The following is a 20,033-nucleotide window of genomic DNA, read 5'->3' on the forward strand; positions in this document are numbered from 1 at the left end:
AATTATTAAACTATTTTTTATTTATTAAAACTATTTTTTGTAATTATTAAACTATTTTCTATATTTATTAAACATTTTTAATATTATTAAAACTATTTTTTGTAATTATTAAACTATTTTTTCTAATTATTAAACTATTTTTTTATTTATTAAAACTATTTTTTGTAATTATTAAACTATTTATATTTTTGTGATTAAAAACTATTTTTTAAACTATTTTTTAAACTATTTTTTATTTAAACTGTTTTTTAGTTATTAGAATTATTAGAACTAATTCTTAAATATGTTTTTTTTTAATTTACAGGTCTAATGATGATCAGACCCGGCCTCGACAGCGTCGTGGTCGTGGTGGTACGGGGAGCCAGTCTCGGTGTTCGTCCAGCCATATTCAGGATTCCGCTTCGCCCCACAGCTCCTACCATACATCTCCCTCTCCATTACCCGCTCCTGCTCCTCCCTGTCCCGCTGCTGCACCCGCTCCTTATCCTCTGGGTCCTCCGGGTCCTCCGGGAGTGATGAGTGTTGCGGAGTTGGTTCGACAGCCCGGTCGTGACCATCTTCCCTATTTCACTCCGTATCCACATGGACGGGATCAAACATGGTAATTAAACTTTTATTTATTTTCATTAAAATTTGATTCATTATTAATAATTTGTTCTTTTTATTAGGTTCAACCGATCCGGGAACGGGATCAGCGCATGGATCAACCGTATGATGTACTCGGCCCTCGACAAGGGACATCCGACTTTCACAGACTTTCCTACCGACAAGTAGCATCTGTGGTTTCGTCAGTTTGCGGTAAGTATTCTAATTTTTTACTTATATTTTTAATCTTTAATATAAATTTTCTACTAATTGTGTTTTTTTTTCAGCAAGAATTCAACTGGAATTCCGATGATACGCTCTTTATCTATCACCACTTCGTCCATAAAGTTATGGACAACTATGGGAAGCAGATCCACGAGTGGAAGAAGAAGTGGGAAATAAACAAGGTTATTTTTAATTTATTAAACAATTTTTTAATTTATTAAACTATTTTTACTTTATTTAACTATTTTCTTTTTTTTTATTAAAAGGTTCCAAAGTCAATGAACGACACGATCTGGAAGGAGTTGTGTGCGCATTGGGATAAGGAAGAGACAAAAGAAACTTCTTCCACCAACTTCACCAACCGCAGGAGCGACCGTAACGGGAATGGCGTCTTCAAGCATAACTTGGGTGCTCAATCTATTGCTACTCTGGGATATCGCATGGTAAGTTCAGCCGTTTTTTCTTCAATTATTTAAGTTTTGAAATTTGATTTTTTGTGCATTTTTTCAAATTTCTAATGTTTGTTTAATTTATGTTTTTTCAAGGCGGAAGAAAATGATGGCGAACCGGTTGATGATTTCGCCCTAATGAAGAGGGCGTATACCAACAAGAAGACCGGCCAGATTGATGATGGTCTTGTGAGGGACGTGGTCACCCTGGTCCAAACTCAGGTGCAAGACGAAGTGTCTCAGCTTCAAACCGAGGATGACGATTCGACGGCTTCGACCAACTTGTCTCGGGTTCGAATCAACGAATCATTGAATCGGTAATTTCTTTTTTTTTTTTAAGTTCAATTTATTTATTTCTTGATTTTTATTTTATCATCTTTTTATATTATTTAAATTTGGCTATTTTCTATTTCAATCGGTTCCAAAGAAGAAGGGACGTTTGGTCGGCTTGGGTCGTCGCTCCCGGTCGGCTGCTTCTTTTTCTGCACCACCACCCTTTGTTGATCCAGAAGTACTTACGGCTCAGTTGAAGGACAAGGATGATCGCATATCTGTGCTGGAGACCCAGATGGCGGCTCAACAGGCGGGCTATGAGGCACATAAGAGGCTGAATGAGCAAATGATGGAGATGATAAAGATGATGTACCCGAACGAAGTGTTCCCGAACGTGCAAGACCCGTAGTTTTTTTTTTCAAAAACTCGGAATGTTTTATTTTTATTTGTACAACTTTGAATATTATCTAATATGTTTTCAATTTTAATTTTAATTTTATATTTTCGAATTTAAATTTCAAAAATTTTATTTTTTTAAAAAAATTAATTTTTTAAAAAAATTAATTTTTTTTTAAATTCCGAGAAAATGGGCCCTCGGAAATTTCTGACAACATTTCCTCGGAATTTTCCGATGGCTCCGTTCCTCGGAAATTCCCGATGAAAATTCCGAGGAACATTTCGTCAGAACTTCCGAGGATTGGACCATCCGAAAGTCCATCGAAATATCCCGAGGAAGTCCTCACTCGGTATATTCCGAGGACCTTTCCGACGAACTGGTGGTCCTCGGAGTTTCCTCGGAATTCCGTCGGAAATTTCCGAGGGATTTCCGAGGAAAAATGAATTTCCGAGGATTTTTTTCGTCGGTATGTCGTCGGAATAGTGTTATTCCGATGATTTTTTTCTCTCGGTATGCCGCTGTTTTCTTGTAGTGTAGCCCCTTCTCACTGAATAATATGTTTATACCATCGAACTTTTTTTTACCAGAGCTTCTTGAAGCCAAGTGCAAGAGGTAAAGGTGCTGAAGTAAAGTTGGCAACAAAATGTCTAATGAATGATTTTTTGCTTACTTGAAAAATGGGGAACTTTCAGATGAAAATTACTCTTCAAACGTTTGATGAGCTGCTAGCTGTAATCAAAGATACAACCATTAGCCAAAAATTGGAAAATAGGTCAGTTCAATTAATTTCTGTAAACAAATTTGTTGTTTGATCCATGCTATATATATATTCTAATTTTTTCAGATAATGCTTGAGCTGTTGGCCAGAGGTGGAGTTGTCCAAACAATGATAAAAGCAAAAGACTTGGTCCAATCGTAAAAATTTGTGAATATTCAATAGATATGTGTAGCATATAGAAAAACATTTAAAGATATTTGAATTTTTAAGGAGGATCATGAGGCTGATGTTAATTTATGATATATTTCAAATAAATATGTCCAGACATCAAATCATTATACGATCACTATTATGTATTAAACTATATAAAATATTGATTATTGAATTACATTTTTTTTTTTTTACTCAACATCAACTTTCATTTTCCAAATTGTGAACACGGGATTACAACCACACGAGTTTTCAACCCGACGTACAAACGACGCGATCTAGTAACACCTAGAATCACTAAGTTGGATCCTACGCTACCTAATCAGTGCGTCGCTGTAACTTTCACCACTCCGAGCCGAGTTTATCCCACGACTCGAGATAAACCGGCTCTTACACCCTAAATTAGACCACCCAGCCAGCGTAATGAATTACAAGAAGATCAAGACACTAGACCGACATTCATTCTAATCCAAACCATTGGACCCCTAATGATTTGAATTCCGTACATGTTCCAACAGATACAACACCACCGGTGCGTACCGGACAAGCATCATCCCTTCCAGCTATCACTACCCCGGCTCTGAGCCTGAAACCGAACATGACCGTCCGGAATAAAAGCGGACCTTGGTGACAGCAATCGAAAACTCAGCACTACAAATCACAGCTTGCAAAAGGTGTGAAGACCAGCCACCGGAACGACCACTAGTCCGTTTCCGGCGCTGGGAAGCTAGTCTCCACCGCGCTTGAATCGCAAAAGCCTCTCCTCCGGTTGACTCTACCATCGTCGAAGCCCTTGCAGCACGTCGTCTCTCCGAGGACCGAAGAGACATACCTCTGTTCGCCGTCTGTTACGTTCCTCCTCCAACCGTCTCACCGCCTCAGGGAAAGGTAGATCCGGTCTCTAGGAGTTGTCTCGCCGCGTCACGCGCCGTCACCGTGACAGTAGCAACGTAGATCGAAAAAGGGGAAAAACTGGATCTGCCGCTACCGTCAGTCCTAAAAGCCGACTCCCACCTCCGTCGTTCTTCCTTGTGCCTCGTCGTCTCTCCATAAGAAGCCGGAACCACCTTGGTTGACTGAAAGTAGTCATGAAGGAGTACGGCAGCACAGAGATTCACACATATCGGCATAGGTTGAGCGTGGAGGTGGAAGCAAAGGGGAAAAGAGAGTTAGGGTAGAGAAGGTGAGCCTCCGACGCCGCGAATCGACGTCGGAGCTAGGGTTTTCGGCCGCCTTGTTGTCTGCAAGTTCTTAGAGAGAGAAGAGAGCGTTTTTGTTATTATTGAATTACATTTAGAAATCACAATACAGTCAAAACGAAAAATTGCAAAATAACCAATTGTAATAAAGTGACAACTATGATCATTCAAATAATATAAAGATCCACTCAAATCTAAATTAGGATAATGACCCGGTCACCAAAATGATAAATAGTGAAACCTAGGAAATACAATATACAAAATTGCAATGAAGACGCCCAAAGAATGGGTTAACTATCTAAACTCGAAACAACACTTCTACAACAAAATTTGGAGTACACATATTGAAATATTAAAATAAATGCCAAAAGTTGAAAAAAAAACTGAATAATTTAAATCACTCAACTAATGAAACATAATAGCAACGCATCAAAGACCTATAAATTCACTATTGTATATGTTAGTGGTGGGAACGAAACAAATATTCGTATTTGTATTTTCGAGATAATCGTGATCCGGTTCGTTTTATCCTGACCATCAAATTCCTCATCTAATTTGATCTCTAGCAGTTCGATATTCGGTGTTAGGATATCCAAAAAATTATATGTATTTAACCAAAAATTTGATTCGAGTTGTTCAAATAAAATAATTTTTAAACTAAATAAATAGATAATCCAAACTTAGGAGGTGTTATTGGTTTATATATTTTTATTGATTTAGAAATCAATATAGTATTTATAAATCCAAGTAGAATATATAAATTTTCAATTTTTTCGGATTAGTATTTACAAATCCGGAGGTTTTCCTTCGGATTTGGGTCTTTGTATTTTTCACAAAGAAATCCATGCAAATCCATTCAAATACATTATGAAATCAAATCTATTAGTAAATCCGTATGATTGAATAACATTTGATTTGAATTAGAATTTATGAATCATTAAACGAATAACACTTGATTTGAATTAGAATTTATGAATCATTAAACGAATAACACATGATTTCAATATATATTTTAAAATCATAAAACCAATAGCACTAGATTTAGTTTGGATTTTCAAATCCATCAAAATACACCAACCAATAACCCCCACTTAATATGAATAATTATATTTTATTATAAAAACTTACTTAATTTTTAAAGCTCTAATAATTAAAATAGTAAAAATATTATAAATAAAAATATTATAAAACTTACATAAAATATAATAATTATATATTTATATATATATAATTCTTTAAACTATTATTAGTTGTGATTTGATTTTTTCAACTGATATTGAATATTATGATTTGATTTTCTTCATAGAATTACATTTATGCGAATTTTCGATTCAAATAGAAACAAATGACAAATCTAATAAAATTTTATTGATATTTTGCCCAACCATAATATATGGAATTTACAATAAAGATGACCACAATTCAATACCACCAGAAATGCAAACAAAACAGTCATTCACTCAAATATATACATTGAAAAATCATTTATCAATTCTCATGGAATGAATATAATTTTAGTAGATGTCCCACAAGACCATTTAATGTACAAGTTTTCTACTGTTTACTTTTTTTGCATCGATGACCAGATACACTCACTTAATGAGAAGATGTCTCTCAGCCAGTAATGTGGAAGCTCACTATGACAAATGTCCGTAAGATATTTTTTGAAACAACAACACAAACATAGGGTTCCAGCCGCTCTAAACAGCGATGACAGATTCATACAACAATGAAATTTACCTATACAACATAATAATGTTTTTTTGGTCGAATACAACATAATACTATTATGCAAGGAAAAGATAGATGTCTCAAAAACATACTTGGACAAGGTATAATGGATACAAGGCAAAATAAAATGAGACCAGTGCTGAACACACAACTAATAGGTACATGAGGTAAGAGTAACCATGTTTCCACGTCACTTGATGATTTTAGGATCTCAAGAGAAAGAATTAAGTGTCATTGCAACAACTTACAAAACACAAATGTGCTAATTGCTACTATTACGTACAAATAATTTTTTTTGTATGCATCTAAAATCTATATCTTCATATCCTCATTTCTTACACACATAAATCATTTCTCTTTTTCTTTTTTACACACACAAACCATTTTTCTTACTCACACAAAATATATCCTCATTTAGATACATACAAAAGAATTAAGTGTCATTGCAACAATTTAGAAAACACAAATGTGCTAATTGTTACTATTACGCACAAATGATTTTTTTTGTATGCATCTAAAATTTACATCTTCATATCCTCAAACCATTTTACTTTTACTCTTTTTCTCTTTTTCTCAATTCATTTCAAAATTTCAACTTTTTTATTTAAAATTGTATAAGATTATTGAAGTTACTCAAATTCATGTATGGTAAATTGATTATTTATTACATAATGAGATTTTTATTATGGGGCTAAAAAGAGAAAAAAATCTTCTCTTTAATTGAGATATTTATAATGTCATAAAATTAATTAAAATATAAAAGAAATGATATGGCAAATTTTAATTGGATAGGCGATGTCATACCTCCCAGGTAAAAAGATACTTTCCCTTTTCGTCGTAGAGAAAAGAAGAATGATATCGTATGGAACCCAACTTAAACCGAACCAGAAATATAAGGAACGTTAGGTGAACGCGAACGGTTCTGTCCAAACCGGATCTTAACCTGTTTTGATTAAACGCTATATTTAATCAATGCCCTTCTTCTCCATCCACTCTCTCAGACAGACATACATACTCCTCCAAATCTTCTTCTACTTTCAGGTTCGTAATATTTGTTGCATTTTTGTGTTCTGCGATAATCGAATCGTAATTGTAATTTATTCTTGTTGATCTCTATAGGGCCCTATTCGTTTATATCCATAATTCCTCAGATCTGATCTCTTTTTTTTTGCGCTCTCCTTGTCTTACAGATCCGAAAATTCTCTGATTTACAGGCAATTTTCCTTCTTTGATTTTTGGTTATTCTGGTATTCACTGATCGCTTAGGAGTCCGGATCAAGTAATTTGAGATGATGATCATGGTTCGAACGTAGGGGAGATATTTGATTTGTTGTTTGTTGTTGTGGTGTAGGTTTGTGATTGAAGCATGGCTGCTCCAGTGCCTCCAGGAGCACAAAGACCAAACAATCCTCAAAACACCGCTCCTCCAAATTCTCTAGCTGCCAACATGCACAACTTGAACATTCTCCGCCCGCCTCCTCCCATGCCTGGTTCTGGTCCTAGACCATCTCCTCCTTTTGGTCAGCCACCACCACAACCTTATCCTCAGTCAGCTCCTTCCTACGGTGTCCAACAACAACAACCACCACCTAGGCCTTCTCCTATGCCGAGGCCTGGACCTCCTCCTCCTGCATTGACTAGACCAGGTGGACCACCTCAGTTGTCCCAACCTGGCGGCATTCCCTTTGGGAGACCTAGTGGTCCACCTTCTAGTCAGCCACCTTTCGGCTCTAGACCCCCTGGTGCTTTCCCAGGTCCACCTGGAGGTGTAGCTGCACCTCCTCCTTCTGGACCACGCCCGGTTGGTTTTGGTTCACCTCCACCTATGGGACCTGGCATGTCCATGCCTGGTGGTCCCGTGACTAATGGGCCTCCTCCGATGATGACTCCTGGTGGTCCGGGTCCTATCCCAAATGGGCCTCCCATGATGGGTCCAGGGGGGTTTCCCAGAGGATCTCAGTTTCCAGGTGGTTCTATGATGGGTCCACCACCTCCATATGGACAGCCTCCCAATGCACATTCTCTCCCTGGAGGTTCACCATTAACTTCGCCTCCTGCTCATTCAATTCCTCCCCCAACAACTTTTCCTGGTGCCCCTTATGCCATGCCAGGAGGCTTTCCTTATGGATTGCCAGCACAGCAGGTACAATCTCTGAAGCTCTGTGATGTATGATTTGATGAAACATGCAATGCCCTTATTAGGATGAAAGTAAAACATGCTCTCATACTGAAATTTAAAAGCGTAGCGCTGGTAGTGGCAGGGTTCAATTGATCTTGTATCATTAGATTCTTGCCTTTTTTTTTTCCGTAGGCTAGAGTTTCCTCTGTGAGATTTATTATAATTGCTTTTGAAATTTGAAAATTCGTAGCATCCTTCTGCTCCTGGCACCCCTGGTTCTATGTATGGCATGGGTCCAGTGCCAAATCAGTCGATGACCACTGTGTCTGGCCCCTCGAAGGTTGATCTTAATCAGATCCCAAGGCCAGGTTCAATCTCAGGTCCAATCATGTATGAAACTCGCCAGGAGAATCAGGCTAATCCTCCACCTGTATGTCTTATAATATTCATTTGTTAATTACTGTGAGACTGAATAAATGTTATCTGTTCCCCCTGAATCTCTCTTGTTTGTTTTTGAAGCCTACTACTGTTGATTATATTGCTAGAGACACTGGAAACTGCAGCCCACGTTACATGAGGTGCACAATCCATCAGGTAAGTATGAAACGGAATGTCTTAAGCTAAATGTAACTCTTTGTGTTTTAATATTGATATGTTTCCACAATAGATCCCATGTACTGTTGATCTTCTTTCTACATCTGGTATGCAACTGGCGTTAATTATCCAACCGCTGGCGCTTTCTCATCCCTCTGAAGAGCCTATCCAAGTAAGATTAAACTATTCCCATACTCGACTTTTCGGATCATTCAAGGCATTAGCATTTTGACGTTCATGGATTGCACTGTTTATATTTATTGCCTTCTCTTGTCTCATTGATCATTCCCTGTAGTTTCCAGTTGCGTATATAACTTTATGGGTTTCTTACGGAAAATTCAAATCATGATGTTATTGAGTAGGTTGTGGACTTTGGTGAGAGTGGCCCTGTTAGATGCTCACGTTGTAAGGGATACATCAATCCTTTCATGAAGTTCGTTGACCAAGGAAGGAAGTTCATTTGTAACCTGTGCGGTAAATATTACTCTTCCCATAAATAAAGGCCATCGATAATAAGTTAATCCTACATCAACTTCAATAGTGAGTTCCAAGTTACGAGAAAACTAAAAAAATTCTACAGTAGAATTATACTGTCTTACCTTACTGAGTTAAAAGTAATATTATGTGAATTTTCATTTCACCTCGAAAATCTAGCCAAGGAAGTTGCGACTATGGTCTTAAGAGAAGCCGCTCCCTATGAATTGTTATCACCATAACAATTTTTTTTTTTTTTTGCCAACCATCATATCCAATTAGAACTTCAATAATTTGGAATGTTTTTGTGATCCATTTTCTAATCAAATATTTTTGCACAGGATACACTGATGAGACTCCCCGTGACTATCAATGTAATCTGGGTCCAGATGGTAAACGTAGGGATGCTGATGAAAGGCCTGAACTGTGTAGGGGAACTGTTGACTTTGTTGCTACAAAAGAATATATGGTTAGTATGTCAACTTTTTTTTCTGATTATTTTGGGCTAAAATTTCGTGCTACCTTCATACTAATATGATAATTAGATCTGTTTGTTGATGCGAAGAAAGCTACTTGATTCATTGCAACCAGATGGAGATAACAATCAATATCTATTTTACAGGTACGAGATCCAATGCCAGCAGTGTATTTCTTCCTCATTGATGTATCAATGAATGCGATTCAAACAGGTGCAACTGCAGCTGCTTGCAGTGCGATCCAGCAAGTCCTCTCAGACCTTCCTGTAAGTTTTCTCGCTCTGTCCAATTATTTAAATGTACAAGACATTGTACACCTGACTTGTTCAATAGAGAGTGTCCCTGTTGGAGAATGTTTTAGGGATCCTTTATTTAGTATTGTATTAGCTTTCACTTTTATCACACTCTATTTAATGAACTCTTCCTAAAATAAGTCTGTAAAACCACTTTTTTTTTCACAATGAAACAAAGTCCTGATAGGAGGATCATAGAGAATAACACCCAAGAATCTTAGGACTGATTGGAAAACATCAATTCTCTTCCATACCCAAACTATGTCTCATAATGCCTGACTTGTTGGTGTGGGATGGTTTTTTCTCTTCTTTTGTTTGGTTGCTGATGTGGCATATTCTTGAAATTGGGCTAGGATGGTCACTAGAGTAATGCTTTTTGGTAGATATGTTTTGAAAACATTGCTTGTTTTTAACAAAATCATGTATTCATTTTGCAGGAAGGGCCTAGGACATTTGTTGGAATTGCCACATTTGACTCAACAATACACTTTTATAATTTGAAGCGTGCACTGCAACAGGTGAATGTTTACATTAGTCATTTTTGTTTCTTTTGCTATGTTATTTGAAGGGAATCTAGGTTGTGTTTATCTGCCTTTAGTATCATAGATTAAAGGTGTTATCGTGATGCAAATAATCTGTATCACTTGGCTGAATAAAATTAGTCTGTTTAGATTTCTTCACTTGAAAGCCACTCTTGTGTGCAATAGGCATGATTACGAACAACCTATATTGTTTTAAATTTGGAACAAGTTCATTTTATTTCTTCTTCTGCTGCTATAATTGTAAGAATGTATACTCTCTCTTTTTCTTGTTAGAGTTTTTTTCTATTGTTGATTCCGTTGTGATTTTGATTGCTCTTCTTCTGTGCAGCCGTTAATGCTCATTGTTCCTGATGTTCAAGATGTTTATACACCTTTAGAAACAGATGTCATTGTTCAATTATCTGAGGTAAGCTCTTGGCTACTTGCTTCCTTCTATACCGACATTGGTTATCCTTACTTCTTCCTTATTTCTGTCTGTTACTTTATTCTGTTGGAATTCAGTGTCGTCAACACCTAGAGATTTTGCTGGAAAGTATCCCAACAATGTTTCAGGAAAGTAAGAGTCCTGAATCTGCTTTTGGTGCAGCAATTAAGGTATGTTATTTCCAAATGTAAATGCTCAGGTGGAAGTTGGATGCAGTTCGGTGATAGGCATAGTTTTACGAGCTGACTGATTTGTAAGCGTAAACAAAATCTGAGTTAATAGTTGTGGGAAAATAATAAAGGAAATCAAATTGGGGTTTGTGAGTGAATTGGACAATCGGAAAATAATAAAGCAAAGTGCATATTAGGTGTATCACTCTTCTTTTGCCATTGCCTCATGTATATACAACCTTTTTCACCTCCTAGGCTGCATTCTTAGCGATGAAGAGCACTGGAGGAAAGCTGATGGTGTTTCAATCAGGTATGCTTTTGGACCAGTGCTTTTGATTCCAGTCACTTGTAATCAAACTTTGTATCACCATGATGTATGTTTCCTTAAGTACCGTTTCATACCTGTGTAACATAACTGATATGATTATCATCTCCTCCACAGTTTTGCCCTCTGTTGGCATCGGAGCACTTTCTTCTAGAGAAGCCGATGGGAGGGCTAATGCCTCTGCGGATGAAAAGGTAAACATTCATTTTTTGTTTCATATAGTGCGTTCTGAAGTAAATGTTTAGTTTTAAACTTTTAATGCATTTCTTAGGGTTTTCCCCGCTCCTTTTGTCTAAAAATATTAATGGCATATGGTCCTGACGTTGCTTTCACTATCGAAAATAATTCTTCTTTAATATATGATATCAGGAGGCCCATAAACTACTACAACCCGCAGACAAAACCTTAAGGACGATGGCTATTGAATTTGCTGAATACCAGGTACCAATAGATCGGAATTGACCAGTAGTATTTTATATTTTGTAGCACTCTCTTAGTTGTTGCAATATATTTTGCTCTCTAACGCATCCATACATGCCTCAGGTCTGTGTAGACTTATTTATCACAAGTCAGGCCTATGTTGACATGGCTTCAATTTCCGACATTCCAAGAACTACTGGAGGACAGGTAGATTGAAATTATCTATTTATCCTCTTTTTTGTTGTATCCATTTTGCATAATTGATGATATTTCACCTTAAAATTGTTATTCTGTCATGATAGCATTTAACTTTCCATTGTACTTGGTTTCCAGGTTTATTGCTATTACCCTTTCTCAGCTCTTTCAGATCCACCCAAGCTCTACAACGATCTGAGATGGAATATCACTAGGCCTCAGGGTTTTGAGGCTGTTATGCGAGTTCGATGTAGTCAGGTAACACTTTTTATTTTTTTTTGGGTAGATAGGTCTCTCCATGTATTACTTTGCAAAATTCAACGTTAGGTTATATTGATGAATACAACAACTCCTGCCGAGTAATGTAGGGTATTCAAGTGCAAGAATACTCGGGGAGCTTCTGTAAACGCATACCAACTGACATTGATTTACCTGCGGTGGGTGCACCCTCCTTTGAATTTTTTTTATTAGTTGTCTCCGATAGCGTTGTTATTCAGTGCAAGATTCGTTTATTTTTGTTTCATTTCTAACGAACCTTGAGCCCCATGCAGATTGACTGTGACAAAGCTGTAATGGTGACATTAAAGCATGATGACAAGCTACAAGATGGAGCTGAATGTGGTTTTCAGGTTTTACTTTGGCCATTCAAAATAATTTTCATGCCAAAATGTTGGTTCACCAGTTTTATATCATGTTTACGTTTTCTTTATGATATTATTCAGTGTGCTCTTCTGTATACGACCATAACTGGAGAAAGAAGAATTAGGGTTATTAACTTATCACTCCCTTGTACAAGCATGCTAAGCAACTTGTTCCGCTCAGCTGACCTTGATTCCCAATTTGCTTGTATGCTGAAACAAGGTAGGTGTCCATGCTTCTGAATCTATGTTTTTACATGTATATATATATATATTTTTGTTTTTCATGCTTCTGAATATATTTTGGTGTGATATATAGTCTACTGGTGTTTCCTTTTTTTATGTAGCGGCTAATGAGATCCCTACCAAGGCACTTTCATTGGTGAAGGAGCAAGCAATTAGTAGTTGCATCACCGCACTCAGCTCTTATCGTAAATTCTGTGCTACCGTTACATCAGCTGGACAACTTATTCTTCCTGAAGCACTCAAGCTGTTGCCCCTATATACTCTCGGTACGTCCTTGTCACTTAATTTCACCATTTTAGTTTGGTTTGCTGAATGCAACATAGTAGAGCAGAAGTTGTGATGTCATTATATCTTTCTTTCAGCCTTGACCAAAGGTGTTGGATTACGGTCGGATGGGAGAATTGATGATCGATCATTTTGGATAAACCATGTGTCATCATTATCTACTCCTTTGGCAATTCCGCTAATTTATCCAAGGATGATTGCTGTTCATGACCTTGATACAAAGGTATGGAGCTATATATATATATATATATATATATATTTTTTTTTTGATGCTCAGGTGTTTGTTATATTCTTTTCCGATGATTTTTCTATCTTTAATCTATCAGGATAATGAAGAAACCGTAGTTCCTTCTCCTATCCCATTGACAAGTGAAGACCTTCGTGACGATGGAGTCTATTTTCTCGAGAACGGTGACGATGGTTTGATTTATGTTGGGGAGTCAGTAAACTCAGATATCCTGATGAAGCTCTTTAATGTTCCTTCAGCTGCTGACATTCCAAGTCAGGTATGCTCAACAATTCATCTTTATTTTATTAGTGAAAGAGAAACCTCTTTTCTGAGGTTACCTAACATGTTTTCCTTCACAGTATGTGCTGGAGAAGTATGATAATCAGCTCTCAAAGAAGTTCAACGATGTGGTGAATGAAATTAGGAGGCAAAGAAGTTCTTACCTACGGTACGGTATCAAACAAATGTCTCGATATTTTCTTTATTTAGTGATTTCCGTTCTAACCTTTTAAAATCTCTTGTCTATTTGCAGCCTTAAATTGTGCAAGAGGGGAGATCCAACAGGTGAGTTAGCTTTCGAAGTTACTCTTAGCATAGCTTACTTGATGACGAGGTTACTTTTCCGAAGACTGATCAGTTTTGAACTCTGTTTTATCTCCTCAGGAATGTTGTTCTTATCGTATATGGTTGAGGACAGGACAGCGGGTGGGCCCTCGTACATGGATTTTCTGGTTCAGGTTCACCGTCAAATCCAAGGCAAACTGAATTGACTAGTCTCTCATGTCTCCTCCGTTTTGTGTCTTCAAAAGCTTTAGATTAGCAGCGGACTTAAAAAAGAAAAGAAAAAGGAAAGACAATCTTGTTCCTTTGTACATACTTTTGGCTGGAAACTTCATTTTTATTCTTCAAGTTCCTGTGTGCTTGAGAAGTTATTTATTCAAAGGAAGATAGAAAGAGGGAGGAGAGAGACAGAGCATGTGGTTTTTTTTTGTCTTTTTGCGCCTCTCTTATTTATACAAGAAGTCTTTTTTGTGGTGGTACTTAAAAGAGGTTATTTTAATTAACTTTTTTAGACAGTATTTTGCGGTTGTAACCCTATATTTTTCTGCTAACTTTTACTGTTGCATTGCATCAGCTTGAATGAACAAAGCATTTTGCACTCTCATCTTCCGACGAAACAATAAACACTTCTCTGTTTAATTACTAGTTGCTGCCCGATGCTGATCAGCAAAAAAAAAAAAAAAAACTGGATAATAACTTGGACACATTCAGTATCAGTTTTCCTAAAAGGTTTTGACCAGCTAGCACAAGTATGTGTTGGTGGTGGGTTTAACATCCCTCTTATTATCCCAATATAAATCAAAATTGGTATATGAAAAAATCGCTAGACCTGAGAAGTTTTCTTGGGCACGCCGGATTTTATAGGAGGTTCATACAAGATTTCAACAAAATCGCTAGACCTCTTACAGCTCTCCTTTGTAAAGAAGTTAAATTTGATATCTCACCAGAATGCGTGTAAATAATGTGTGATGCGAGAGATTTCACTGTAGGAGCAGTTTTAGGGCAAAGGAAAGACAAAAGGCTTCATGCTGTTTACTATTGCGGTCAAAAACAGACACGACGAAGTTAACATCCAAATATCCATAAAAAAACAACACAAATGTTTTTACGAAAAGTATTCTTCATAAATATTACTTTTACGAAGAGTTTTGCGGTGAAATATTGTACTAATCTTGGTTCATTCACCAAAACTAAACACTCATAGCCCAAAAACACGTTCATGGAATATCGGAAAAGGATCCGAACAAAGGTCGCCACGTAGCGACCGGCTCGTTAGCGACCAAGCCATCCGGTCGGCAGCTACGTAGCAACTGACCCGCAAACGAGTCGGTCGCTACAAAGCGACCGACCAAGCCACTCGGTCGGTCACTACATAGCGACCGACCCGCAAAGTTTCCGCAGATAATCACGAAGATCGAGAAAATATAATATCTCCATTTTCGAGTTATGACGGCTTAGGGGTAGAAGAGGGAAGCTCAAACCGACCTTTGAGGGAGTATATAAGGAGTCCTAGGCGAGAGGCATAAAAGGAGAACTTTTTTAGAGCAAACTTAGCACTTAGAGCAATTTTAGGCAACTTTCAGTTTTTGGTATTCGACCTGCGACTCAATTAGGTTTTGCAGTCTTAGAGTTTTAGAACTAGGAATCTCGCCGACAGCTCTCGTAGCCCAGCCTCTTACCTTGTTGTAACGCTCAAACACGCATTCAGAATAAGATCTATTTTGCTTTCTTTTCGATTTCTTATTTCTTTTCGTCTTTACTTTCGTGTTCTGATTGCTTAGCGTGTGGTTTAGCAGATATCCGGGACCTCTGGGAAATTAGGATTTTCCTAACTTTCCTTATTTAAATGGAAATCAACAGTGTGAATTTCAGTTCCCATAGTTTGGTGCTAGAAGGAGGAGGGGTTACAAATCAATCTAACTCTCAACCGCAAAATGCCCAATCAGATATGACGATTGACGATGGAAAGAACACACAGGACTCGACCGATACGGACGTCATCTCTTTTAAGGGGAGAGCAACGATCAACCAGACCAAACCTCGCAACGATCTCCTCGTCATCGAGTTGACGATTCACAACATCGACGTCGCAAGAGGCCTAATCGATAATGGAAGCTCAGCTAATATTATTTTAAAAAGAATGAAGATTGACCCGTTCAAAATCATGGAAAACCCTAGCCCGCTAGTAGGATTCTCAGGGGAGACCACTATGGCTCTCGGGTCGATTAACCTCACAGACAAAGCTGGAACCATAGAAAAAATCGCAGAGTTCCTACTTGTCAACCGACATGCGTTGTACAACGTAATTATGGGCACACCATGGTTAAATCTTATGCAGACAATTCCATCAATGTACCATCTTTGCCTCAAATTTTCAACCCCTCGCGGGATCGAGGCAATCTAGGGAAACCCGAGGGTATCACGAGTCTGCTTCGCCGCAAAACTAAAACGAAAAACAATCGGATTCCAAGACCACTCCTAGGAAAAAGTTGGCCCCCGACAAAAAAGCCCAAGAACAAGATTCGGCGGAACTCTTCTGGCAATTGCTGAAAGCCGAGATTCTAGAAGAAAAGGGCAAGACAACCTGCGAACCCGTGGTATCGGTATGTCTTGACGAAGCATTCCCCAAACGATGCGTCAAAATTGGAGCTAACCTCCATGAACCTTTAAAGACTAAGCTCATAACTTGTCTAAAAAAAGAATATCCACGCATTCGCTTGGGCTGCGGAAGACATGTCGGGGATTGACATCAACATAACTTGCCACGAGCTGAATATCGATCCAACCTTCAAACCAGTCAAACAAAAAAGACGAAAGTTGGGACCTGAAAGCGCTAATGCGGTCAACGACGAAGTCAAAAGACTGCTTAAAGTCGGGTCGATTACAGAAGTAAGGTACCCGGACTGGCTCGTCAATCCGGTAGTGGTCAAGAAGAAAAACAGGAAGTGGCGAGTCTGCGTTGATTTTATTGACATTAACAAAGCTTGTCCAAAGGATAGTTTCCCCTTACCGCACATCGATCGATTAGTCGAAGTAACAGCGGGAAACGAACTCTTATACTTTCTAGATGTCTTCTCGGGTTACAATCAAATTATGATGAACCTTGACGATCGCGAAAAGACTGCATTTATTACGGATCGCAGAACTTTTTGCTACAAAGTGATGCCTTTTGGCCTAAAAAACGCTGGCGCAACTTATCAACGACTCGTGAACCGGATGTTCTCCGAAAAAATCGGTAAAACTATGGATGTCTACATCGACATGCTCGTTAAATCCCTCTATGCGGAAGATCAACCCAAAACACATCGGTGCACTGATCGACATAGCTTCACCCAAAAACAAGCGGGAAGTACAGAGATTAACCGGGAGAGTCGCGGCACTTAACCGATTCATCTCGCGATCAACGAACAAATGCTTATCTTTCTACGATATCCTACGGGGGAACACAAAATTCGAGTGGTCAGAAGAGTGCGAAAACGCTTTTCAGCAGCTGAAACACTACTTGGCCACTCTTCCGGTTCTCGCAAAACCTGTCGAAGAAGAACCCTTGTTCTTATATATCGCAGTATCGGCAGTGGCTGTAAGCGGCGTCTTGATCAGAGAGGAGCGCGGTGAACAAAAACCTATTTTCTATGTAAGCAAAGCTTTGCTAAACGCTGAGTCACGGTATCCGCTAATAAAAAAATTAGCATACGCAGTTGTAACATCGGCACGAAAGCTCCGACCGTATTTTCAATCTCATATGATCGTCATCCTCACGACCTTCCCTCTGCGGACGATTTTGAATAGTCCAAGCCAGTTAGGAAGACTAGCCAAATGGGCAGTCGAGTTAAATGAGTACGATATATAATACTGACCAAGAAAGAGTGCAAAATCCCAAGTACTCGCAGACTTTTGGTAGAGCTACCGACGGGAACCATGACTAACAAGGAACCAAATTGAACATGGGTCCTTCACGTCGACGGATCATCATCTAAGCAAGGATCGGACATCGGAATTCGCCTCACGTCACCGACCAGTGAAATCTTAGAACAATCGTTTAGGCTAGAATTCCACGCGTTCAACAACGAGGCCGAGTACGAAGCGCTCATTGCAGGGCTACGATTAGCTCACGGATTGAAGATATGCAACATCCACGCCTATTGTGATTCTCAACTAGTCACAAGTCAATATAGCGGAGAATACGAAGCAATAGATGAAAGAATAGATGCATATCTCAAACTGGTCTGAAATCTAGCTCAAGATTTCGATTGTTGCGCTCTCACGCGAATCCCCCGCTCTGAAAACGTCCAAGCCGATGCTTTCGCGGCCCTGGCGTCAAATTCATACCCAAATCTTAAAAGAGTGATTCCGGTCGAATTCATCGAGCACCTGAGTATCGGATCACCAGTCATTATCAACCTCATCGGTTATCAAGACAACGATGTAGAGGAGATCGCGGTACAGCCAGAAGAGAGATCGCGGAACAATCCGATTATGGCTGTGATATGCCATGGCTGAAAACGATTCGAGCCTACATCATCGACGGAAAATTACCCCCCGAAAAATATGCAGCCCGCAAAATCCGAACCCAAGCCGCGCGTTACGTAACGGTCAACGGGGAAATTTGCAAATGGAATTTTTCCGGACCGCTCATGACATGTTTAGAAGGAGAAAAGGCGAGAAAAGTCATGGAATAAGTCCATTCTGGATCCTGCGGAAACCATTCCGGTGGAAGGTCACTTGCAGTGAAAATCAAACGCCATGAATACTACTGGCCAATGCTGATCGGACATTTTGAGAAATTCGCATGAAAATGCAAAAAATGCCAAAGGCATGCTCCAACCATCCGACAACCAGCAGAAGTTCTTTCTTCCATCACATCACCATATGCTTTCATGCTCTAGGCTATGGACATCGTCGGACCCCTTCACAATTCAAAGCAAAAGCGTTTTTTGTAACGCCCGAATCCGGCCTCTCAACGAAACTGGACCCGTTTGCTACTTAATCAATTTCTTTGCTTGTTTGATTCATTTTACGTCTTTTATTTACTAAGTCATGTTCGAATCTGAGGTTCTAAAACAATTGAATAGATAGCACAGCGGAATATAAATGTGTATAAAAATGTATTACTTAGAAACATGAGATCCAACACACAACTTCTTAATCATTTCATAGACAATCACTAGTTCATCCCTAGCATCATCTGACCACACATTACACAGCCTCTCACTGACTGAGCCTTCACGGCTCCTTGGCTTGACCAGAACCATCCTTAGTTCCTAAAACCACAACTGGATAAGCATAATCATAACCAAGAATAAGAGGGGTCGATTCTACTGAGCTAGTAGTTCAGCTAGTGGAGCTGACTTAGTAGTGGCCGAGCTGGAGTGAGCTTAACCTAACTCCGTTGAGCTGGTCGAGCTACATGTTCCATCCGTCCAGCTACCGTCTTGCTCGTCCTAGCTGACTCTCGACTTGTGTAAGGTTAAGTCTAAGTTTCCTTACGTCCTTAACCTTCTTATCCGGCCATGGAACGCTTGCCTTGATGTCCTAAGACTGGCTAGTACGTTTCCTCGAACCATGGCCATCCCAATGATCCTATTCAGGATCCGGGATGTTACAGTTTCATCTTAGTCCTCACTGATTTCTTCTCAAAGTGGGTGAAGGCAGAGTCAACTCAAGTTCCAACGGAGTCGAGTTTAATGATGTCAAAAGCTGAAGACGAACCAAAGATAGATGCAAAGACATACATAAGAACCAGGATGACTAAGGTACCTACTTCATACAAGATCAGATTTATCTTACACAGTTGGTGTTCTAAGTCGATATATGAAAAATCCGAGAAAGTCTCATTGACAAGTTATCAAGCATATACTAAGGTTTGTAACATGGACTACAAACTACAATATGTTCTTCAAGAAGGGAGGAACAAGAAGAATCATTGAATAGAGTGATAGTAGTCACAATATCAATGTCGATGATGGAAAAAGCACATCAAGACATGCATTCTGTTTTGGCAAGTCATTGATCACTTGGACATCGCAAAAGCAGCCCACAGTTGCATTGTCATCATGTGAAGCCGAGTTCATGGCAACAACAAAAGCAGCGAAGCAAGCTATATGGAACAAGGAGTTGTTGTGTGAGATACTTTATTAAAAAGGCGAGAAGATTATACTTAGGATCGACAACAAATCAGTTATTGCTCTAACCAAAGAATCCAGTTTTCCATGGAAGGAGTAAGCACATATTTTCAAAGTATCACTTTATTTGTGA

General features: G+C 38.7%; 1 protein-coding gene and 1 long non-coding RNA gene across 5 annotated transcripts; one reads left to right on the forward strand and one right to left on the reverse strand.

Annotated features, from left to right (window-relative positions):
- LOC103848078 lies at positions 1–5,080 on the reverse strand. Its single transcript, XR_004448842.1, has 3 exons — positions 3,558–5,080; positions 227–3,480; positions 1–30 (listed from the first exon to the last, which is right to left on the reverse strand). It is a non-coding gene; the product is annotated as an uncharacterized LOC103848078 (long non-coding RNA).
- Positions 5,081–6,648: 1,568 nt separating this feature from the next.
- On the forward strand, positions 6,649–14,376 carry LOC103848077 (protein transport protein Sec24-like CEF). Of its 4 annotated transcripts, none has more exons than XM_009125063.3 (26): positions 6,706–6,828; positions 6,978–7,001; positions 7,139–7,930; positions 8,157–8,336; positions 8,426–8,500; positions 8,574–8,672; positions 8,863–8,974; positions 9,316–9,443; positions 9,597–9,716; positions 10,181–10,261; positions 10,614–10,691; positions 10,787–10,879; positions 11,135–11,189; positions 11,322–11,398; positions 11,574–11,645; positions 11,748–11,831; positions 11,958–12,077; positions 12,188–12,256; positions 12,371–12,448; positions 12,542–12,680; positions 12,805–12,969; positions 13,066–13,211; positions 13,315–13,494; positions 13,577–13,665; positions 13,750–13,781; positions 13,881–14,376. In XM_009125063.3, exons 3-26 carry the CDS (start codon positions 7,154–7,156, stop codon positions 13,985–13,987), a joined length of 3,156 nt encoding a protein of 1,051 aa, XP_009123311.1. In that variant the 5' UTR covers positions 6,706–6,828; positions 6,978–7,001; positions 7,139–7,153; the 3' UTR covers positions 13,988–14,376. The 4 variants fall into 4 exon arrangements, with proteins under 4 accessions (XP_009123310.1, XP_009123311.1, XP_033130036.1 ...); XM_033274145.1 differs by having other exon boundaries at positions 6,733–6,828; positions 6,978–7,034; XM_009125062.3 differs by lacking the exon at positions 6,978–7,001 and having other exon boundaries at positions 6,649–6,828.
- The last annotated feature ends 5,657 nt before the right edge of the window (positions 14,377–20,033 follow it).

This window comes from Brassica rapa, chromosome A06, assembly GCF_000309985.2.
Source record: "Brassica rapa cultivar Chiifu-401-42 chromosome A06, CAAS_Brap_v3.01, whole genome shotgun sequence".
Classification (NCBI taxonomy): domain Eukaryota; kingdom Viridiplantae; phylum Streptophyta; class Magnoliopsida; order Brassicales; family Brassicaceae; genus Brassica; species Brassica rapa.

What these genes read in the sequence shown, in the direction of transcription:
- LOC103848077 (XM_009125062.3), top strand. Translation starts at nt 7,154, where the DNA reads ATGGCTGCTCCAGTGCCTCCAGGAGCACAAAGACCAAACAATCCTCAA. An exon ending in GTTCATTTGTAACCTGTGCG is followed by an intron (nt 8,975 to 9,315) that starts GTAAATATTACT and finishes ATTTTTGCACAG; the next exon opens with GATACACTGATGAGACTCCC. An exon ending in AAGTCCTCTCAGACCTTCCT is followed by an intron (nt 9,717 to 10,180) that starts GTAAGTTTTCTC and finishes TTCATTTTGCAG; the next exon opens with GAAGGGCCTAGGACATTTGT.